The sequence below is a fragment of the Littorina saxatilis genome, linkage group LG1, assembly GCF_037325665.1.
Source record: "Littorina saxatilis isolate snail1 linkage group LG1, US_GU_Lsax_2.0, whole genome shotgun sequence".
Lineage (NCBI taxonomy): Eukaryota > Metazoa > Mollusca > Gastropoda > Littorinimorpha > Littorinidae > Littorina > Littorina saxatilis.
In genome coordinates this window covers 4,397,111-4,422,110 of record NC_090245.1, presented here as the reverse complement: position 1 = coordinate 4,422,110, position 25,000 = coordinate 4,397,111, and the positions used below count along the sequence as shown (strand labels likewise).

The window sequence follows — 25,000 nt, the reverse complement described above, 5'->3', positions numbered from 1 at the left end:
GGGTCGTAGCAGACGACGGTTTATGCATATCGCCGTTCCTCTCAACAGTCAAAAGCCATCGCTAGAGTTCTTGTGAACCACAGCCGTTTGTTTCGTGCATAAAAACGTGCTATTGTAAATAAGCTCACATCGAGTCGCATTCAAATGACTAACTGACGACTACATTGTGAAAAAGGGAAACTGGATCACACGGGTTCACGATGGCTCAGGGGTAAGATAAACCACGCAAAAATAAATTCTTTGAAAATTGTTCGCTCTTTACGGAGGGCACCTAGGATGTTCTCAATCGGTGAGTGTTTAAATGAAAGGGTGTTTGTACTGTGTGTAAAAGCCTGACCGTATCTGTGATGGTTTACGAGAGGCTTACTGTGCCTTTAATGAAAGAGCTCGACCAATGAATACACACCCCTGCCGATTTCGTAAACGGAACTTCGTTCGGCGATCCCGAAACATCTCTTACTTGTTTCAGCACAGACCTGCACAGGAAATCAGCTCACATTCTATTTCTGAAATTCTGTAAAAACTACTGATCTCCAAACTTCTCTGACCCGTTTTAGCACAGGCCTTCAATAAAGAATCAACTGAAATTCTATTTGTGAATTCTAATAGTATAAAAACTACTGATCTCCAAACTTCTCTGACCCGTTTCAGCGCAGCCAGGCCTTTACAGAAAAATCAACTGAAATGCTATTTCTAAAAATCGAGTCAAAAAGAACGTAAAGAGTACGAATACAAGACTGCGCAAATGTTATATGACGTCAAACAAAAGCAACAGGTTTCAATGACGTCACAAGCATCACAGAATGCAGGAGAACAATGAAAATGCGCAGCGTCCTTTGTCAACATGCGTCATCGTCTCCAGTCTAGTTCCTGCCGTGTGTGACGATCAACTGATGAAATCCGAAACAGACACACTGCTAACTGTTAAACCGAACAGATACCAAACGCAAGGGGGGAGGGGGGGGGGATACCTCTGATGCATACTACGGGTCTTCTTGTTTTCAGTCGAAGAGTGACGTCCACCAAAACATCACTGTCATCAGTCCAATGCTGTTCTTTTCTGAATGACGTCATCACGACCGACACATGGTTTAATCTCGCTGAAAGTTGTTTCACGTCACGTTTAATTAAAAGAGACGCAAAAACTCACGGCGTGCAAGTTAAATCAAATCATACTGCTTGAAGAGATTCAGTCTTTGAAACTTTGAGGCTTGGCAGGACAGGGCAGCTCCTCGCAGACATTGGCACTGGTGATGATTTGAAAGTTGTCGTGATGTTACCTACACACAATTGCAAGGACTGTTGTTGACAGGACACTGGGAATTATTGCCAACATGAAACCGCGGGCAGTGGTAGATGCAGACGAGTAGGCTTGCGTTGTGGCATCTGAAATAAAATTGTTCCATTAGTCTTTCAGTTTTTCAAAATATAATTTCAGAATATTAAGCCGGCTGCAGCTCAGTATGAGTTATCTTTAAATATACTGACTGTTAGCAAATGATAACAGATATGTCGAGAAAATGGATATCAGCATGAGCCGGTATACGTAGTCATTCTTTAGAATAAGTCACGCTGATATTGTTAATTTTTACTTTGTCTTCTTTATTTTAAGCATGATAAACGAAAACATTTAGCGGGTCACCTAGAATCAGCCCTGACTGGTCAAGTAGACATATGGTGCACTGAAATGGTAATAGTTCAGGATGTTTGACATTTGTATAGACACCTTTAGTACCATGAAGCTGTTTGCTGCTTACAGTAGGGAGAAATGTCCTTTAACTGGTTTCAACATAAACGGTCTTATCACAAAGAACTGCATCAAAACGCATCTGGCTACAGTGTGTTATTTTGTTTATAACGGGTAGTATTGTTTTCAGTATTGTTGACAACATGTTCTGTTTGATTAAGGGTATCCAGCTGGTATTTCCTTGTTTTCACTACCTATTTTATTCATGTTTTTATTACTTAGTTAGTGGAAGAATGTTTTGTAATGTATGTTTGAAGGTGTATGCTTTTAATTAAGCGTTGTTGACTATGAATGTAGATGTAAATGCTTGTATAACTGTGTTTTCATTTGAAATGTGTCAAGCGCAAAGAGCATAATTGTAAAGTTATGATGTTGCGCTATATAAATGCTCATTTATTATTTTTATTATTATTAATATTGTACTTATATTGTAGACGTCCTGCCTATTTAAATGATTTGAGCAAAACATAGCACATACCACTCTGACCCTCGTTCTAATCTTCATAAAACACTGTACATGGATAAATGAAACTCATTGTATTGGCAAACAAAACAGAACTTCACTCCAGTGTCTGCGTGTAATATAATATTATACTTAACTTTAAAAGCATGTGCCTTAAAGATTACATTATTTTGTAGATCACCCGAGATCCTTCCAGGCTCTTGAGTGGGGGACACAAAGCATCCTTTCAAATGCACACATACAAAAAAACAACAATTATTTCGTACCTGACATTTCTGTTAACGTCAATCCGCGAAATGAATGTTGAGACAAAGTCCTATTCTGCAGAGGCCATTACTTTGTGGTATGTGTCGAAATGGAAGATGCTCTCCTCCCATGTAAAGGCTGGGTCAGATCTCTTGTTGTATAGGCATCTTTAAATTATTCGAAAAATGCGGTCTAATCAACACCGTCAGAGGACGCTGTTAAGGCCAAATAAAAATATATGTTGGTATTTTTTCCCGACGACCCTAATACCTTTTTTTTCATTTAAAAAAACCAAAAACTGTTGGCACATTTTGCAAACCATAAAGAGACTAAGGGAAGTAACCTCCTTTAAAATCGACAAAATTAAAAAATATATATTAAAATAAAAAAAGCCGACCTACCGACCCTATCTTTTTTGGTCACGTTACCCCAAACCAACATATATTTTTGTTTGGCCTTATCAAATGTACAGCCATGGAACCAGATGCTCATTAATAGAAAAATATTTGTTTGGCAACAGCAGCTGTAAAAACGCCAGTGAAATGCAATGAACACGATTGTAAATCTACAAGTGAAAGAGTTTAAATTGCAGAAAACATTGACATGTTCAGACGTACAGCTGTTACAAAGCCAAAGGGAAATATGAATTTTACACAGAATTTAATCAGTGGACCTCGTTCATCTTCTTCGTTCATTGGCTGAAACTCCCACGGTTTTTACGTGTATGACCGTTTTTACATTTAGTCAAGTTTTGAATAAATGTTTAACATAGAGGGGGAATCGAGGGTCGTGGTGTATGTGTGTGTGTGTGTGTGTGTGTGTGTGTGTGTGTGTGTGTGTGTGTGTGTGTGTGTGTGTGTGTGTGTGTGTGTGTGTGTGTGTGTGTGTGTGTGTGTGTGTAGAGCGATTCAGAGTAAACTACTGGACCGAACTTTATAAACATTTTACATGAGAGTTCCTGGGCATGATATCCCCAGATGCTTTCTTCATTTTTTCGATAAATGTCTTTGATGACGTCATATCCGGCTTTTTGTAAAAGTTGAGAAGGCACTGTCACACCCTCATTTTTTTATATTTAGTCAAGTTTTGACTAAATATTTTAACATCGAGGGGGAATCGAAACGAGGGTCGTGGTGTATGTGCGTGTGTCTGTGTGTCTGTGTGTCTGTGTGTGTGTGTGTGTGTAGAGCGATTCAGACTAAACTACTGGACCGATCTTTATGAAATTTGACATGAGAGTTCCTGGATATGAAATCCCCAGACGTTTTTTTCATTTTTTTGATAAATGTCTTTGATGACGTCATATCCGGCTTTTCGTGAAAGTTGAGGCGGCACTGTTACGCCCTCATTTTTCAACCAAATTGGTTGAAATTTTGGTCAAGTAATCTTCGACGAAGCCCGGACTTCGGTATTGCATTTCAGCTTGGTGGCTTAAAAATTAATTAATGACTTTGGTCATTAAAAATCTGAAAATTGTAAAAAAAAAAAAAAATTTATAAAACGATCCAAATTTACGTTTATCTTATTCTCCATCATTTGCTGATTCCAAAAACATATAAATATGTTATATTTGGATTAAAAACAAGCTCTGAAAATTAAATATATAAAAATTATTATCAAAATTAAATTGTCCAAATCAATTTAAAAACACTTTCATCTTATTCCTTGTCGGTTCCTGATTCCAAAAACATATAGATATGATAAGTTTGGATTAAAAACACGCTCAGAAAGTTAAAACGAAGAGAGGTACAGAAAAGCGTGCTATCCTTCTCAGCGCAACGAATACCCCGCTCTTCTTGTCAATTCCACTGGCACTGCCTTTGCCACGGGCGGTGGAGTGACGATGCTACGAGTATACGGTCTTGCTGCGTTGCGTTGCGTTCAGTTTCATTCTGTGAGTTCGACAGCTACTTGACTAAATATTGTATTTTCGCCTTACGCGACTTGTTTATATTTAGTCAAGTTTTGACTAAATATTTTAACATCGAGGGGGAATCGAAACGAGGGTCGTGGTGTATGTGCGTGTGTCTGTGTGTGTCTGTGTGTGTGTGTGTGTGTGTGTAGAGCGATTGAGACTAAACTACTGGACCGATCTTTATGAAATTTGACATGAGAGTTCCTGGGTATGAAATCCCCGAACGTTTTTTTCATTTTTTTGATAAATGTCTTTGATGACGTCATATCCGGCTTTTCGTGAAAGTTGAGGCGGCACTGTCACGCCCTCATTTTTCAACCAAATTGGTTGAAATTTTGGTCAAGTAATCTTCGACGAAGCCCGGACTTCGGTATTGCATTTCAGCTTGGTGGCTTAAAAATTAATCAATGACTTTGGTCATTAAAAATCTGAAAATTGTAAAAAAAAAATAAAAATTTATAAAACGATCCAAATTTACGTTCATCTTATTCTCCATCATTTGCTGATTCCAAAAACATATAAATATACTGTTCAAAAAAAGAATTATTGTAATATTTGGTTAATTTAGTTATATGGCTACAAGGATATCCACCAAACTGCAGAAAATGTTTATCTGGTCGTCGACCTTTCGTCCAATGCCACAAGTGAGCTCTGCACGTGACGCATGCGTTATCAGTGGCTACAATGTCAAAATTGCTCATTTGGCATGACCACTCGTCATGCTTCAGTGTAATCTCGTGAAACTCGGGGAATATTGAGCTCTCACCATGTCTTCCAAAACCCATAAAAGCGGATTGTTCGCCACAAAGAAATCAGACGACAATTCAGCGACGAAAGATGGCCCGATTGAGCAGAGAAGACCGCCAAATTGCATTGGGTCGTTTACAAGCAGGCCAAAGTCAAAGTGCAATCGCCAGGCACTTCCACGTGTCCCAGAGCACCATCAGTAGACTGTGGGTCAGGTTTCAAGCCACTGGCTCCGTTGCTGACTTGCCACGAGCGGGAAGACCAAGGGCGACAACTGCTGCTCACGACCGCTTCATACGGCTCCGCCACCTCCGGAATCGTTTCCTGTCGGCCTCATCTTCTGTCCAGGCTCTCCCCGGGCCACACCGATTATCGGACCACACCGTGCGGAACCGCCTGCATGAAGCTGGTTTGAGAGCTCGCAGACCTCACAGAGGAGCTGTCCTCACCCGCCGCCATCGCCAGAACCGAGTGCAGTGGGGCAACCAGCACCTTCGCTGGACCGTCCGGAATCACTGGAGACACGTGTGGTTCAGCGACGAGTCCTACATCCTGCTCCAGCGACATGATGGTCGGAGGAGGGTCTACCGGAGAGTAAACGAACGTTACGCGCCCAACTGTGTGGATGAGGCACCCGTTCATGGTGGTGGAGGCGTCATGATGTGGGGGGCGATCAATACCGCTGGAAGGAGCACCCTGGTGCACGTCCAAGGGCGCATAACTGCCCAGCGATACGTGGAAGAAATTCTGCGCCCACACGCCCTTCCTCTTCTGGCTGACCAGGATGCCATATTCCAGCAGGACAACGCTCGCCCGCACACAGCACGACTCACCACCCAGTTCCTCACCGACCACCATGTCCAGGTGCTTCCCTGGCCATCCATGTCGCCAGACATGAACCCGATAGAACACCTCTGGGATGAATTGGACAGACGTGTGCGCAGGCGAGAAGAAGCGCCAGCAAATCACCGCGATCTATTGCAGGCACTTCAGGAGGAGTGGGACACCATCCCACAGATATCCGGCATCTGATCCAGTCCATGCCCAGAAGGTGCCGGGCAGTTGTTGCTGCTCAAGGCAGTCACACCCCCTACTGACTTGACAGCCTCGGCACCCAATCGTATTGATTAACTGATTGATTTGAAGATGCAAATGAACTGTGTGTGCATTCAACTGTGTCCATACCAAATTTCAAACAAATAATCTAAATATTGGATTTTCTGTTAATTTTTTCGAAAAATAAAACAAATTTGGCAAGTAGCAACTATGCGTTTCTTTTTTTGAACAGTATATGTTATATTTGGATTAAAAACAAGCTCTGAAAATTAAATATATAAAAATTATTATCAAATTTTTTTTTCGAAATCAATTTAAAAACACTTTCATCTTATTCCTTGTTGGTTCCTGATTCCAAAAACATATAGATATGATATGTTTGGATTAAAAACACGCTCAGAAAGTTAAAACGAAGAGAGGTACAGAAAAGCGTGCTATCCTTCTCAGCGCAACGAATACCCCGCTCTTGTCAATTCCACGGGACGGGCGCTGTGGCGGGGTGGTAAGACGTCGGCCTCTTAATCGGAAGGTCGAGGGTTCGAATCCCGGCCGCGGCCGCCTGGTGGGTTAAGTGTGGAGATTTTTCCGATCTCCCAGGTCAACTTATGTGCAGACCTGCTAGTGGCTTATCCCCCTTCGTGTGTACACGCAAGCACAAGACCAAGTGCGCACGGAAAAGATCCTGTAATCCATGTCAGAGTTCGGTGGGTTATAGAAACACGAAAATACCCAGCATGCTTCCTCCGAAAGCGGCGTATGGCTGCCTTAATGGCGGGGTAAAAACGGTCATACACGTAAAATTCCACTCGTGCAAAATCACGAGTGTACGTGGGAGTTTCAGCCCACGAACGCAGAAGAAGGAGAAGAAGTCAATTCCACGGGCACTGCCTTTGCCACGGGCGGTGGAGTGACGATGCTACGAGTATACGGTCTTGCTGCGTTGCGTTGCGTTCAGTTTCATTCTGTGAGTTCGACAGCTACTTGACTAAATATTGTATTTTCGCCTTACGCGACTTGTAATAAAATTTATTGACATTTTGGCCAAGCAATGTTTGAAGGCCGGACTTTGGTATTGCATTTCAGCTTAGAGGCTTAAAAATTAATTAATAATTTTGGTCATTAAAAATCTGAAAATTGTAATTAAGGCCAACAAAACAAATAGGTGTGGTTACGGTAACATAGCCAAAAAAATAGGGTAGGAAGGTAGGCAATCACTTTTTTTTTCTAATGTGTACAAATTAAACCTACTTGACAGGGAAATAAGTGTGCGACTCGGGCGCTTTCGCTTTCATTGCGTTTTCTGCACTCGTTTTCTCGGTTTTTACATTTAGTCAAGTTTTGACTATATAGTAAATGTTTTAACATAGAGGGGGAATCGAGACGAGGGTCGTGGTGTATGTGTGTGTGTGTGTGTGTGTGTGTGTGTGTGTGTGTGTGTGTGTGTGTGTGTGTGTATGAGTGTGTGTGTGTATGAGTGTGTGTGTGTGTGTGTGCGTGCGTGCGTGCGTGCGTGCGTGTAGAGGGATTGAGACTAAACTACTGGACCGATCTTTATGAAATTTTACATGAGAGTTCCTGGGATTGAAATCCCCGAACGTTTTTTTTCTTTTTTTCGATAAATGTCTTTGATGACGTCATATCCGGCTTTTCGTGAAAGTTGAGGCGGCACTGTCACGCTCTCATTTTTCAACCAAATTGGTTGAAATTTTGGTCAAGTAGTCTTCGACGAAGCCCGGACTTCGGTATTGCATTTCAGCGTGGTGGCTTAAAAATTAATTTATGACTTTGGTCATTAAAAATCTCAAAATTGTGAAAAAAAATACAAATTCATAAAACGATCCAAATTTACGTTTATCTTATTTTCCATCATTTTCTGATTCCAAAAACATATAAATATGTTATATTTGGATTAAAAACAAGCTCTGAAAATTAAAAATATAAAAATTATGATCAAAATTAAATTTTCGAAATCAATTTAAAAACACTTTCATCTTATTCCTTGTCGGTTCCTGATTCTAAAAACATATAGATATGATATGTTTGGATTAAAAACACGCTCAGAGAGTTAAAACGAAGAGAGGTATAGAAAAGCGTGCTATCCTTCTCAGCGCAACTACTAAACCGCTCTTCTTGTCAATTTCACTGCCTTTGCCATGAGCATGAGCGGTGGACTGACGATGCTACGAGTATACGGTCATTGCGTTCAGTTTCATTCTGTGAGTTCGACAGCTACTTGACTAAATATTGTATTTTCGCCTTACGCGACTTGTTTTTGTTTTTTTTGACAAATGTAATAAAAAGTTATAGGGTCGGCCCCTAAAAATAGGGTAGGTCGGGTTACCGTAACCACACCTTTTTTAGGCCTAAAATAATTTTTTTATAAAAACGATCCAAAAATAATGTTATCTTATTCTTCATTACTTTCTGATTCAAAAAACATATACATATGTTATATTTGGATTAAAAAAAATCTCAGAAAATTAGAAATATGAAAATTATGAATAAAAATAAACTTCCGAAATCGATTTAAAAACAATTTCATTTATTCCTTGTTGGTTTCTGATTCCAAAAACATGTTATGTTTGGATTAAAAACAAGCTCAGAACAAGCGGTGGACAGATGATGCTACGAGTATACGGCCTTGCGGAAAAATGCAGTGCGTTCAGTTTCATTCTGTGAGTTCGACCGAGCTTGACTAAATGTTGTATTTTCGCCTTACGCGACTTGTTTTACCCTGCCATTTAGGCAACCATGCGCCGTTTTCGGGGGATGCATGCTGGGTATTTTCGTGTTTCTATAATCCACCGAACTCTGACATGGATTATTGGATCTTTTCCATGCGCACTTGGTCTTGTGCAGGACCGGACCCAGGGGGGTGTTTCCTGTTGCCCGGACCCCCCCCCCCCCCCCTTGCCAGACCATGTACCTTCTCCATTTGGTCACTTTGATTTGCCCTTAAAACTCATGACAAATACTCCCAGAATGCGCCAGATTGCACATATTGTAATCTAGATTTCAAAAATGCTCCGGGGGAGCGTGCCCCCGGGCCCCCGTACCCTCAACTAATGAGTACCCCTACCACAATTGGGAACCCCCTCCACGCCGTGGATCGTGTAACTCTGCATTTGCGCCACCGCAACTTTTTATCGCTTCACGCCGACGAAGAGGCAAGCTGCGAGGTAGGTCTCTCGAATGATAAATTAAATTGTTAGAATGCTAGGCACTCAGCATGTTCTCAGGTGTTGCATTTCACATACTTATATCCTTAGCTATATTTCTGTATATATTTTTTGATGCTTTGATGGCCCTGGTGATCGTGACGATCTGTTTTTCTTCTCGTTTCCCCATGTTTTGGGCATATTTTCAGTTTCTGCGTCAAATGCAACAAAACGGAGATTACTGGTTATTCTTGGACATGTTCACAGATAACTTTAATGTTTTATGAATCTCCACGTGTAGTTTCTCTGTATATAGTTCCATATATACTTTGCAAGAAGCAGATAAAAACAGAGTGTCAACAACTCTCTGTAATTCGCCACCGCATCAATTCAATGTTAGATGTAACTCGTCACCGCATTTTTTGTTATTCGCCACCGCACTACGCAAATTGTTATTTTCAAACGCAACAACATCGTGGAGGCATTTAAACCTTTATTTTTGTCACAAAACTGACAGCAATTGATAGGAGCATTTTAACTTTAGTGCTGCAAGTTTTAAACTCAGGGGTTCAAGAGGTTTAGGGTATGATGACATCAATAGGAAATATAACAGTGCTTACCGTAAGAGTGAAAAAAAATACTATATTTACAAGTGGGAAATGCATCGATGACTGCTAGTGATGATCTGAACAGATTACGCAGCAAAATAAAGACACATCAGAACATGAAGACCAACGTTTTCACCAATGAGATTTCACTTCTAGGAAGGCACGCTGATGAAAAGTTTGTCCTCATGTTTTCTTATGCATTCATTTACATTCGGAAGATTGACTACACATACAAGAATGTACAAAAGCGTTCCGCATGGTTTGAACATTACTTAGTGTAAGGTGACGAATGGCAGGATGGATAGCGTACTGCCCCTATGATCCGCTTGATTTCCTTGATCCGCTTGATTTCCTTGGCCTCGGGTTCAATCCCTTGCCGGGACAGTTCATAAAGTGAATTTGGGTTTACGCTATGCATTAAAAGCTTGTCGTCAGTGGTTTTCTTCCGGGTCCTACCAGTTTGTTTTCCTCCACCATTTCAAAAATGTAAATTAATTGTGCCCATCTGCAAAAATTTTAAAAAAATTATCTTTCCAAATTCTGATTTCCTAATTGCAGCTTTAATCCTTCGTACCACATGGTGAGTGTGTGTTGTACGATTGTCACCATGTGAGCGTACGTGTTGAAACAAAGCGCCGCACTTTGAGCTCGTAATGAGAAATCGCGCGTATTAAATTTAATTATTATTATTATTATTAGTTACTGGCAAGCTGCTCAGATCAGCCCCCCCTCCCCCGCACACAAACACAACTGATTTTATATCAGTGAAACTAACCCCTGTATGCATTTTTTTTCTCAATTTATTTATTTAATTTATTTATTCTGTTTTTACAACCCACTGCCAAAACATTTCAATTTTGTTTGTAGTGGACATGTTTCTACATCCCCTGACCATGATCATTTTCATTTCTGATGTCTGATTTCTTTGTCTCCTCCATTTTATTTTTTTAAAGGCATATGCTTGTTGCAGTACACTCCACAATCTTAATCAATGTTTATGTCACACAGGATTGGAACCAAATTGTGGGGCCAAATACCACATAATTCTAAAATTCTTAAGCTTCGTTGGTGTTTATGTGTGTGAAATAATTCTAAAATTCAGTCATTCCTATTACCAGCGACAACACAAAAACTCATCAGTTTGACCCTGGAAGAGAAAAGAACGCCTCTGACAGACGTGACGTTTTTCGGGAAAGAAGAATGACGAAGAATGTGGGAGTGAAACGCCGCCAGGTGCGTCTCAGAAACGTGTTCTACAAAAGCTGAACTATACACTGAACTGAACAACTCCAAATCAATATTTTCAATTGGAAGTGACAGAATCACTGAACTCTTCAACATATTATGCAATTCATTAGACAAGTTGCGGTGGCGAATAACATCCAAGACGTGAAATTGCGGTGGCGAATTACACCAAGCATCGGTGGCGTATAACATGAAGTCTAATTGTTTGTGTTTTCTTTTGCCGCGTGCGTCACCCAAAGACAAAATTGTGCAACATCATTCATCAAGAATACAAAGGACTTGTTTAGCTCACAGGATATCATCACGGGAATGCATCAACTAGTGCTGTTTCGTTGAAGTTACGAAGGAAGAGACAAATCGTGCAATTTTTACTACAATTCCAGCAGAAATCGGACTTCTGAACTGCCGAAACCTGACATTTCGACTAAAAAAGCACGTGCCTTAGACCTTGAGTATATACTTCTTTAAAATGTACTAATGAAGAATCTAGATGATGCCTGAAAGTCCTACAAATTTTCATTTTCTGTGAGAGACCTACCTTGCAGCTTGCCTCTTCGTCCGCGTGAAGCGATAAAAAGTTGCGGTGGCGCAAATGCAGAGTTACACGATCCACGGCGTGCCCTCACCCTACTTAGGTCCGGCCCTGTTGTGCTTGCGTGTACACAGGAAGGGGGATAAGGCACTAGCAGGTCTGCACATAAGTTGAAATGGGAGATAGGAAAAAAACTCCCCCCTTAAGCCCCCAGACTGCCGGGATTCGAACCAAGGACCTTCCGCTTGGGAGGCCGGCGTCCTATCCACAGGGCCACTGCGCCCGTCATCAGTTGAACATGATACACCCACCGATCGGCTTGTCTGACGTATGTATTCATTACGGAGGTCATAGATAGCAGACTGGTATTGCCTTATTATCAGCTTGTACGGTATTCCCTTTATATTCTATTTCTTTGAGGGGGCGCTTCACACGGGGCGACTCAGGTGGTGCTGTTATGTGCTATAATATTAATGTTGTAGTGTTCCGTTTTTCTTTACGTTACATGCACTGGAATTTCTTTATGTGAGATAATAAAGTTAGTTTGATTTGATTTGATTTAATTTGATAATGGCCAACTTACAACAAATTCGCTCATCCTCGCCATCCACACAGTCGGGTACTCCGTCGCACAGCATGCTGGTCGCTAGGCAACGGCCGTCCACCCGGCAAGGGAACCCGGAGCAGACTGTCGTTCGTAGGCCTGGCAATTCTCCAGCTTTGGAGAGAAACATTACAAAGAAGAAAGTTTAAAATCAGAACGTCCCCCCCCCCCCCCCCCCAAATTGACGCTGTCATACGCTGATAAGTATAGATCATTATCTTGCTACTTGGTTTTTCGTATCTGTTTTCCAACACTTTTTTTCAGAAGCTTGTATTTTTTGATAAATTGCTTTTTTAGGAAGCGGACCATTACACTTTTTCAAATGAAGTAATTTTTTGTGAAGGCATATTAATTAATTAGATCGTTTTAAAGACTACTAAATGTCAGAGCAAACCATTCCCTCCGTCTATGAGTCAAGCCTCATGCACTACTGACTTACTGTTTGAAAAAAAGGTAATATAGCTGGCCGTGAGGCCTTGCCAAGGAGTGTTACTTTGCTGTTCAAGTTTGTTAGTTGTAATTAAGAAGAAATAATTAGCAACCCAGCTGCAAAATTGTGTCACTCAATTAATCACAGTGGTCTAGCTGATGGTCTTGAATACAGTTTGAGAGGAATACAGAAAAAAAGCCCAGTTTTTGAAATAAAGGGGAACATTTAACTCATTATCTCCCAGGTACGGACATATCCGTACCCGCTCATATGGGATATGGCTCTATCCTACCAGGTACGGATATATCCGCTCAGACTGTTAGCTTCAGTCGCTTCCTGTAACGTCGATCTAACGCCTGCATTCCAGCGTGTTGATACACAGTTACGACACAGTTACTACAATTCTGGGTGACCTGCTACAGCACAGCTGGTCTCGGCTAAAAAAAAACTTGGTCAACATGGGTGGGGTAGAAAGTGTTAAGAACCAGAGGGCTTCAAATGAACTATACTCTCAGCCTTAGGCACATGGCACTGGTATGGATTAAGTAAGACTCACAGTCTTACAATATTGTCATTGGTGAGGACTTGGAGATCATGGTTGTGACAAATTTGATCCAGAACAATCGGTTTCTTGTACTGTAACCTCATAAAATGAGTATTGCCAACATTTCATATTAATTTTATTTTGTGTCCTTCCTTCTTATTGTTTTCCTTAAAGAGTTCCGGAAACTACCTTGAAACATGTCAAGTTGAAGTGGTTTACAGGAAGTAAAGACGACAAAATTATTATTATTCATTTTTTTTTTTTTTAAGTTTTAAATAATGAAAAAATTTCTTACCGACGTAAGGCATGCTCCACTTGAAGCTGAGACGCCAGAGAGCTGCCAAGGGAAAGTACACAGGTTTCAGTATTCCAGAGCAGCGAGTCCATAGTTACTTCCCTTGTAAGGAATAGTTCTCTCTCTCTCTCTCTCTCTCTCTCTCTCTCTCTCTCTCTCTCTCTCACACACACACACACACACACACATACATACACACGCACGCACGCACGTACACAAACACACACACACGCACGCACGCAAACACACACACACACACACCGCACGAACACGCACACACACACACACGCACACAAAAACACACACACACACACACACACACACATACATACACATACAAACACACATACTGTAGCTAAGCATCATTACTATTGGCATATTAATTCTAATACCCTGTCATAGTATTCATCATCATCATCATCATCATCATCATCATCATCATCATCATCATCACCACCGGCACCATCACCACCACCACCATCGTCGTCGTCGTTGTCAGTAGCACCAGCCGACCGTTACCTGACATGGAGCAGTCCAAGATGGGACTCTCGTCGGACTCGTCGCCGCAGTGGTCAATGCCGTCACACCTGAGGTCCTGGTCAATGCACAGCAGGTTCTGACACAGGAAGTCCACCACCCCTGGGCAGCCCGACCCTTCTGGACACACACAAGTTGACCACACAGTGAGTCGTGCAATCACTTACTGGAATATTCATCATGTGCATCTGTCTACTCACTCATCGTATTATTTAAAAGCGAAATCGGTTAATTGTTTTGTTTTTGTTTATCGTTTTGACTTCTTCGTTATTTATGTACCTCTTCCATGGCAAACGTTTCGCTTACTTTCTTTTTATTCACCCAGCGAGACGTTCTTGACGGCAATGAAGATGAGGGACAGCTTGTCCGTGCTGTAGAAGCCGCCCCACAACCACAACCACCACCAAAACCACAACCATCACCCACCACCATTTTCGTCATCCTCATCATCATCATCATCATCATCATCATCATCATCATCATCATCATCATCATCATCACATCATCACATCATCATCATCATCACATCATCATCATCATCATCATCATCATCATCATCATCATCATCATCATCATCATCATCATCATCATCATCATCATCATCATCATCATCATCATCTCACCCAGCGAGACGTTCTTGACGGCAGTGAAGATGAAAGACAGCTTGTCTGTGCTGTAGAAGCCGCCCCGCAGCCTGACGAAGAGACCGTCGGGGGAATAGTAGGAGTCCGGCCCGTGGGTCAAGTTCCGGGCCGTGAAGCGGTACAGCAGGGGGGACTCGGACGTCGCGCCGCCGTGCACGTCCAGCGTGTTCATCCGCCCGTACTGCAGCCAGCCTGGGGGACACGAGAGGAGGGTGGGGGGTAGGCGGGAAGGGGGAGGCTTAGGTTATGAAGCTTTGTGAGTCAAACCCATCTTGCATACAATTACAATGGCAGTAATAACATGAACAAAGACACAGATGAAGACGAGTGAATATTATGGCCTCGTGACAAAAATACGACCAACTGACTGACAAGGCACCAACTGAAACACGCTGATATACATGACAACTGATGAACATTTACTCCGTGAATAATGACAACGAACCAACACTGGTAAGAATAGGATGGATTAACAGCCTGATTTTTGCTGCAGTGTCTCTTCATGACTCTCACGAAGCCATACAGTCACAAACACATAAAGACAATGACAGGATTTTTTTTCTCTCATTACACTCACGAAACATGGACATTTTCTATTTACAATGGAAATATTCCTGACAATGACAGGCTGATTTCAAGGCAAACTGTCAAAACACATTTACATTTACCAAGCTCTCCTTCACGATGAACACTAAATCAGTCGTTCAGACTAACAGACGGACCAAAATATTGTCAAACATACACACAAACGTGTTCGTCGTCAACAAGCGAAACCTGTGAAAGCACGACGCTGTCGGCCTTATCCTCATATTTTAGTTAGACTGTCTCCTGAAAGACAGACACACTGACGGACACAACGACAAACGGACCTCAGAACATATCTGACAAACACACTCACCATCGCCCAACAAGTCTTCTGTTAGTCTGAGCACAACGCCATCGGCCTTGTTTTCGTGAGACTGTTTCTTGATGACCCATATACAGTCGTAGAGACTGGTGGCGTCAGAGGCCCCTGTGAAGTCGAACATGCCTCCGCCTTCCATAGAGTAGACCGCACTGCAGTCCGTAATTGGCTTTTGTGGCCACGAATCATCTGTAGAAAGGGTTGGTAGATACGGTACATGAATCCCTCTTTGTATGTCTGTCTGTCTGTCTCAGTGTCTCCGTTTCTCTCTCTGTGCGCTCGTTTGTGTGTGCGTGTGTGTGTGTGTGTGTGTGTGTGTGTGTGTGTGTGTGTGTGTGTGTGTGTGTGTGTGTGTGTGTGTGCACGTGTGTGTGTACGTACGTGCGTGCGTGCGTGCTTGCCTGTATGTGCGTGCGTGTACGTGTGTGGCTACCCCTCGACTTCTACCCCCCCCCCCCCTCTCCTCTTTCCCGACCATCATCCATGCCTTTATTGGTTGGTGCTGGCGGGGATATAGCTCAGTTGGTAGCGCGCTGGATTTGTATTCAGTTGGCCGCTGTCAGCGTGAGTTCGATCCCAGGTTCGGCGGAAATTTATTTCAGAGTCAAATTTGTGTGCAGACTCTCTTCGGTGTCCGAACTCCCCCCCGTGTACACTACATTGGGTGTGCACGTTAAAGATCCCACGATTGACAAAAGGGTCTTTCCTGGCAAAAATTGCTTAGGCACAGTTAATAATTGTCTACCTATACCCGTGTGACTTGGAATAATAGGCCGTGAAAGGTAAATATGCGCCGAAATGGCTGCAATTACCGGCCGTATAAAATTTCATCTCACACGGCATCACTGCAGAGCGCCTAGAACTGTACCCACGGAATATGCGCGATATAAGCCTCATTGATTGATAAATACAATTGATTTACAGAAAGTAGGTTCAGTTATTCGCCATATGTGCATTAATACCAATAATTCTCCCACGCAGTAAACAGTTCAACTCAACGTCCTCGTGGGCCTCTTTTACCATCAGGGATATTTGCTGTAAGCTGAAAAAGAACTTCTTCTTCTTGAACCTTTGTTCCTTGGCTAAAACTCCCACGATCGTTAACGTGTTTGACCGTTTTTACCCCGCCACTAAGGCAGCCTTTGTTCATGGGCTAAAACTCCCACGATCGTTAACGTGTATGACCGTTTTTTCCCCGCCACCAAGGCAGCCATACACCGCTTTCGAGGGAAGCATGCTGGGTATTTTTTGTGTTTCTTTAACCCACCGAACTCGGACATGGATTACATAATCTTTTCCGTGCACACTTGGTCTTGTGCTTGTGTGTACACACGAAGGAGGATAGGGCACTAGCAGGTCTGCAAATAAGTTGACCTGGGAGATCGGAAAAGTCTCCACGTTTAACCTACCAGGCGCGGCCGGGGTTCGAACCCGCGACCTCCCGCATGGGAGGCCGGTGTCTTATCCTCTAGGCCACAGAGCCCTTGTACAAAAAGAAGTAATAGACTGACCTGAAACAAACTCATAGGATATCTTGAATCCCGAGTGAAAACAGCACGGTCTTCTGGAGCTGCCTGTGTTGAAGACGAGGACCAGTGTGTTGGTCTTGGACACCAGGACAGGCCGGTGGAACCGTTCCAACACCATGGAGGGCTCTGCTTGGCCAAACCCGTCGTAAATCTGAAACACAAGTCACAAGGGACAAAGTTACTGAGTGACAATATTTCTACTTGCACACCATTTATTAGACGAAATAAAATTAGCACACACACAACAAAAGAAATCAACTGTGGTTTAACTGTGTTCTGAACGCCCGCGCGCGCGCTCGCATACACACACACACACACACACACACACACACGCGCGCGCGCGCAAGCACGCACGCATGCACACGCACGCACACAAAGACACGCATGCACGCACACACACACACACACACACACACACACACACACACACACACACACACACACACACACACACACACACACACACACACACACACACACACCCACACGAGAGCGCGCGCGAACAAGCCTACAAATCATCCAAAGAATGCCTTTTCTGCGCGTTTGGCAAATTTGTTGGTAACATCTTACTTCAAGAGTCAAGTCGGCATGATTTGTTTTTAAATTTGAGAGTTCAGTTACTTGTCTTTGAATTTAAAAAAAACCAACGTATTTATTCATGTTTTGTGTGTGCGAAGAACCTGAATTGTGAACACAAATGTTAAGAGTTTAATTCCTGGATTTTAAAAGTCTGTGCGTTGCTTCGTGAACTTTTCATTCCCTCCCCAAGCCTTGCATTTTCCGATGGCCTACGTGCCTCAACAGATCTAGGCAACCTGAAAACCCCAAGAAGCTTACATTTAATGCACTCGGATGCAGACAGCAAGTTTGAGCATCTCCCGAGATCTGACGAACTCGTACATAAATTATGCACTCCGCGAAGGCCGTAAAAGTCTGATTTTATTCCTCATTAATCTATTCTCTTTGGGCACTGGGGCGGCAATGTCAGTTCCGTATCTCCAGCCAGTTGTGAGAACTTATTAAAATGACACTATCCGTCCACACAAGTGTTTCCATTCGTGAAAACGTAATTACCATGAGAAAGAATTACTTTTTTAAAATTAATTTACCCCAAAAATCCCTTTCTGCACAGGAGGCATTCATAATGCTGATTTTTGGTATTTGTTCAAGTGGAGCGTTGATTCTATCCCATGAAAAAGCCTGGGCACATGTCAGATAGGGAGCAAAGCTGTTTTCAGGAAAAGGACTGTGCCTTTAAGCTGAGGGAGTTGTGATGCCTCTTTAACGCCTGCTAATCTACGCGAAGGCCCGAAGCGCAGACATATGGGGAGTACCGCAGTTTTGTGAGCGGCAGTGTAGCATTCAAGTACTGAATATGACGGGTTCATTGCACAATCAAAATGGCACACGTCACACGTAATGAGCGTGCTGGACGATTGAGCGATAAAAACGCACTGCAGGGTGTCGGCCGTAGAGTTTTTTTCTTCTGTCTTTTGTTTGTTTTGTGTCCTGTTTTTCTGTCTGCTCTTCTTTCCTCGTCTGTTTTGCTTGTTTTCTGTTGTTGTTTTTGGTTAGTGTTTGCTTATTTGTTCGTTCGCTTGTCTGTTCGTTTGCATGTTTGATGTGCTCTACGGAGTGCCCTTTTTGTTTATGCGGTAAAAGGTTGGGAGTACTAAATTCTGAGTGTGCAGTGTTACTTATGTGCGCGTTCGTCATTACAATATTGTTTTGCTTCATGCGTCATCAAAACTCTCGCTTCACACACACACACACACACACACACACACACACACACACACACACACACACACACACACACACACACACACACACACACTTACACACGCTGTAGCATTTTACCCACCACGCCACCACCACAACCCCCCCGTCTACCGCACTCCCATCTCTCACAAATACTGACTTGCAACAGTTTCCTTAATTTTGCACGCACAAAAATTGACGTCTATGAAAGTCTTCAACTTAAAGGTACTGAACTTGTCAAATCCAGGTGCACGGAGCCCCTGGGGCTTTTAGTCATATTCGTTAGAAGAACTACCAAGTTTCATTGACTTGCACCCAAAGTGTCAAGAACTGCGATTTGTTTTACGAATTAATTTCGTACTCGGATCCGGCTGGTCTTTACCTATTTTTGGATCTAAATTTAGATCAGGTAGATCACCACATCATGCACAAAAAGACACGTCACTAGCAAACTATGTCAGACGTCATCATGAGTTTATGTAAAACAAAATGGAGGCCGGAATCACTCAGTTCAATCGAACTCCGACCAAACACCACGTAATAACTAGGTTAATGTATGCACTCGCGTGAACAAGAAACTGTCGAGCTTCACAGATGTCGTCGTTGGGTAGTTTTGGGTTTGTTTTACTACCATAGGAGGATTTTTGAACTGTAAATGCACTCAGCTGCAACAAAAACGCAAAACGAAGGCTGTGAGCTGCACTGTGCCTTTACATTATTTCTAGAGAGGCTGACTCGCAATGTTGTTTTCAACTATCGTTGAAGCACGTGCAATGAGAAAAGATTGCCACTAATTGTTAGCTCTTTGAGTCAAATCTCCACAGACTGCTGGTTAATTTCTTCCCAACCACATTTCAAGCACGCCTAATTATTTAAAACTCGCTTTTTATGCAAACTTGACTTTAAGAAACATTGATTCCCCATACAAAATAATGTTAAAATAGTTGCGTCTCAGCCGGTACGAGACAATAAAAACAAGTCTCACAGCTTCGAGAGACCCAGCTACACAAACATTTTCCTTCCTGTTAGTCTTTTCTCCCCCAAGCCTTTCCCCTGAAACTCCCACTGCAGTAAGAAAATGCATGACATTTGAAAGTAATAAGAAAAGAAAGGAAAATAAATCGCGTAAAGCGATATCAATACATTCAGTCAAGCTGTCGGTCTGAACATCAAAACTGAACAGAAAAGTCTTCACCGAGACTGAGCCTTAATGATTGGCTAATATCCCAAAACTGCGTCGACCAATACAGCGTAGTCTCGGTATCATGTAACAAGAAACCTAATTTGCCTCAACGGATTTTCTTTGTTTTGAGTACAATATCAATTTCAATATAACACACGTATTTATCATTGGATTCAGAAAAGAATTAAGGATACAATGGAACCACTTTTGAGTCTGTTATTATAACTTATAGCAATGTTGTATTTAAACAAATTGTTGATTAACAAATAGCTTAAATTTTGTTTAAGCTTTCAGTTGGAAATTCAATCCTATATAGTCTGGACCGTGTCAAAGAACGTTTGAGCAAATGTCAATAATTATGATTGGAAAAATGCGGCCGCCACAGTGCCGCCTCAACTTTTTTAAAGTCGAATATGTCGTCATTAAAGGCATTTATCACAACCACTACAAACAAGAAACAACTGTTGGAATATTTTCTCAAAGAATTCGTATGTAAAGGTTTTTTTTATACAACTCCTGTAATGCAACCGAGGAGTGGATTAAATCTAGTTGATTATTTTTAGACAAGTGAGAAATTAGAACGAACTACTTTACACCCAAAAAATCACACGTGGATTATTCGAAGTTTGAATAAAGAGGGCTAAAAAATAATCAATACTAGAATTTATTTTTAGAACATGACATCATTTGAAACCCAGACGATTGGACCCTGTTGCGGAAGAATACAACGTTGACTCAAACTGTAACAACAATGGCTGCTGCGAGCGACAGTTTTGATCTGAATTTCGATTTTAATTATTGGGATTTCACCGAATTAACTCCAGTGGAATCAAGGGACATTTTTGATGACCCGGCTGCTGCACCGGCACCAAAAAAAAAACGGCGATTCAGCGCGGTATCTGAGTGTACTAGAGTTGTGCGCATTGAATCACTGTCCGTCTCGATCGCTCTCTCAAAAACGGCGATTCAGCGCAGTATCTGACAGTGCCGGTACTGGAGTTGTGCGCCTTGAATCACTGTCTGTCTCGATCGTTCTCTCTCTCTCTCTCTCTCTCTCTCTCTCTCTCTCTCTCTCTCTCTCTCTCTCTCTCTCTCTCCCTCTCTCTCTCTCTCTCTCTCTCTCTCTCTCTCTCTCTCTCTCTCTCTCTCTCTCTCTCTCTCTCTCTCTCTCTCTCTCTCTCTCTCTTACCGCTTCGGCCAACTCATTATCTTCACTCAGCACTTTTCACCCCAGCAGATTATGTGTATTCTTTGTTGTTTTCTTTATTTCTTCAATGTTAAAATGTATGTAGATCGTTAGCTAAACGTGAGTTCGACTTTTAATACCCTCACAAGTAAAGTTTGTGTCAGAATCGAGGGGACTATTTGAATGACGCGCATTTGACACTCTGAGTGATTAGGCTGAAATGAAATTGCCTACAAAATGTCGTCTAACGTCTAGCGCATAACCACTTCATGTCCCAAATAGAAACTTATTCTGGGGACACAAATAGAAACTTACATACATACTGCATGTTCGACCCGTGTTGTTCGTTGTGTAAATAACTTAAACAATGACGACAACTCGTTGATTACTGGAAAATAAACCCTCGTGGGTATTTGCAGCCGCTTGGTAATTCACTCGTGTGCTCCGCACACTCGTGAATTACCGGGCCAAGCAGCTGCAAATACCCACTCGTGGCCGTTTATTTTTCAGCAATCAACTCGTGATCATTGTTTAAGCTCTATATAAACATCCGTCGAGCAGTTTTCTACATACACACACACACACACACACACACACACACACACACACACACACACACACACACACACACACACACACACACACACACACACGTCTCGATTGAGTAGATTCCCAGCCTATCTGACAAAATTTAGTAACAACTTGATTAAATGTAAACAGAAAGACAGAACAAAACGAAAGCAAAGGCGCATTTGACGCTTTGAAAGTAACTAAAAGGGAAAAAAAAGAAAGAACGAATGAAAGAAAAGAAAGAAATAAGGAAAACGGAGAAGGTCCCGCCTCGTTTGAGTCCTCTCGAGATCTCGAGCTCAGCCTAAATCTTGCACCTGCGCCCTGCGACTTTCGTGTCAGTTTTTGTCTCCTCGTATCTAAATGTTTCTCTCTGGGTGCGTGTGCACATGGGGAAAAGGTCGTTTCTGTGTCAGTAGCTAGCATGTTTTGCTTGTTGAGGTTATCGGGTAGGACGTGCTGAAAAAAGTGCAGGCCCAGCCATGCGTGGCAATCTCTCTGGACTGTTTGCTCACTGTTCGGTCCTGCTCCGTCACCAGCCATGCGTGGCAATCTCTCTGGACTGTTTGCTCACTGTTCGGTCCTGCTCCGTCACCTGCCAATCACTTTTTTTCACAATTTCTTTTCGAGTCCGCTCGACAGAGCTTGAGATCTAGAAGACTTAACTGGGCCCGAATTTGACTTTGCAAAGGTGTTTTGTTTTTTTGTTTTGCTTTACCAATAAATCAGCACCAAAGCTTCCGGTGCAGCAAGCGTCGTGAAGTAGACTTCGCAACGTCGACTTCGCCCAATTAATATCAAGCTTAATCATACTGAATATTTAAATGGGTTCCTGCTAAATTGTTCATGATTTGTGAACTGACATATTAAGTAGACTACTAAAAAAAAGAAAAAAAGGTATTGTTCAACATTAAAGTATCCCAAATTCAAGGAAGTTGTTGCCAAACTTTGCAAACGGAGGGAACCGTGGCCGTGTGTTAAAACTGGGGCATGCTCGTGTCATTCCGGGAATGTAATTTTCATTTTACTTGTTTCTTATTTACAACTGAGCATATCGATCGCAGAACAACAGATCTGCAGTCTGCACAACTGTCCTCGCCCCCACCTGTGTGTGTGATGACCGCTTCATGCATAATAAAACAACAAACCGAGGCCAAATAACGAGAACGAGTGGTGAGATGGAGCAAAGAAAGATGTATTTTGATGCTTGGACAGCGGCGTGGAAGTCAGAACGACAGCTTCGAATGTGGTCTGGCAGTTGTAGCCTACAATACTCCATAGCTTTGTTGAGAGGCTATACCCCCTCCCCACCCGCTATCCATCTTCCCCCCAAGCCCTCCCAATGCGTTGCACTTAGCTTAATTTTCCTGCTGTGCGCTCACCTCGAGTCCACTTTGATGCCAATTTATGCTTTGGCTTTATCGTGTGCATTTGCTAGGCCTTTTTTCTTTCATTGCTTGAAAGAACGGAATGATGCTTTTTACGGTAGTGTGGGCAATTTGCATACTTGTTTCTCGGGGCGTAAAATGCACTGTGATTGGGACCTGCAGCGAAGTAGTAGGAAAACATATATGTAAGAAGAACGTATGGCAGAAAAACAAGAAGAAGAAGAAGAGAAAATGGATGCAAAACAGCATCAGACGACGATGGAGAAGAGCCACTTTTCTTTGATGACCTGGTGGAGGTCAGAATTGTTGACTTTGCTATGTAATTTACGTAGGCTGTGCACTGAGTGGCCAGCAGCTACACTCGGCTCTGCCTCTTTGTGTTGAGAGAAGCAAATTGTGAAACAAAAATTGATGTCCTCGATAACCGGCAGACGTTGACTTCAGTGTATTTTTCTTCTTGGTAATTAGGGAATTACATTGTGCTTTGAAAAGAAAAACACACAGAAATGAAAACAAGTCGCGTACGGCGAAAATACAATATTTAGTCAAGTAGCTGTCGAACTCACAGAATGAAACTGAACGCAACGCAACGCAGCAAGACCGTATACTCGTAGCATCGTCACTCCACCGCCCGTGGCAAAGGCAGTGCCCGTGGAATTGACAAGAAGAGCGGGGTATTCGTTGCGCTGAGAAGGATAGCACGCTTTTCTGTACCTCTCTTCGTTTTAACTTTCTGAGCGTGTTTTTAATCCAAACATATCATATCTATATGTTTTTGGAATCAGGAACCAACAAGGAATAAGATGAAAGTGTTTTTAAATTGATTTCGAAAAAAAAAATTGATAATAATTTTTATATATTTAATTTTCAGAGCTTGTTTTTAATCCGAATATAACATATTTATATGTTTTTGGAATCAGCAAATGATGGAGAATAAGATAAACGTAAATTTGGATCGTTTTATAAATTTTTATTTTTTTTTACAATTTTCAAATTTTAATGACCAAAGTCATTAATTAATTTTTAAGCCACCAAGCTGAAATGCAATACCGAAGTCCGGGCTTCGTCGAAGATTACTTGACCAAAATTTCAACCAATTTGGTTGAAAAATGAGGGCGCGACAGTGCCGCCTCAACTTTCACGAAAAGCCGGATATGACGTCATCAAAGACATTTATCAAAAAAATGAAAAAAACATTCGGGGATTTCATACCCAGGAACTCTCATGTCAAATTTCATAAAGATCGGTCCAGTAGTTTAGTCTGAATCGCTCTACACACACACACACACACACACACACACACACAGACACACGCACATACACCACGACCCTCGTTTCGATTCCCCCTCGATGTTAAAATATTTAGTCAAAACTTGACTAAATATAAAAAGAGGCAACTTTCGTGTGACTGAGTACTGCTCAGTTTTAATCAAGACCAGAGAGAGAGAGAGAGACAGACAGACAGACAGACAGACAGACAGACAGACACCCACACAGACACCCACACACACGCACACACAGATGATTGAAAGAGAGAGAGAGAGAGGGAGAGAGAGATGATGATGATGGAAATTAATTTTTCAAGGATAGAGGTTTAAGGCGACGCCTTTTCTTACAAGTCAGGAAAGGTGAGAGAGAGAGAGAGAGAGAGAGAGAGAGAGAGAGAGAGAGAGAGAGAGAGAAACAGAGAGAGAGAGAGAGAGAACAA

General features: G+C 42.2%; 1 protein-coding gene across 1 annotated transcript in view; it reads right to left on the bottom strand.

The window, feature by feature from the left end:
• The window catches only part of LOC138950212 (uncharacterized), a gene marked incomplete at its 5' end in the record, with an annotated part of 32,649 nt that overhangs the window by 1,255 nt on the left and 6,394 nt on the right, over positions 1-25,000 (bottom strand). Inside the window, 7 exons of the mRNA XM_070321961.1 lie at positions 1-1,386; positions 12,301-12,435; positions 13,591-13,632; positions 14,110-14,247; positions 14,751-14,963; positions 15,670-15,864; positions 17,187-17,355. The exon at positions 1-1,386 is cut by the window's left edge and continues 1,255 nt beyond it. Of these exons, the coding sequence (XP_070178062.1) occupies positions 1,277-1,386; positions 12,301-12,435; positions 13,591-13,632; positions 14,110-14,247; positions 14,751-14,963; positions 15,670-15,864; positions 17,187-17,355 (1,002 nt within the window). The remainder of the gene's footprint in view (positions 1,387-12,300; positions 12,436-13,590; positions 13,633-14,109; positions 14,248-14,750; positions 14,964-15,669; positions 15,865-17,186; positions 17,356-25,000) is intronic.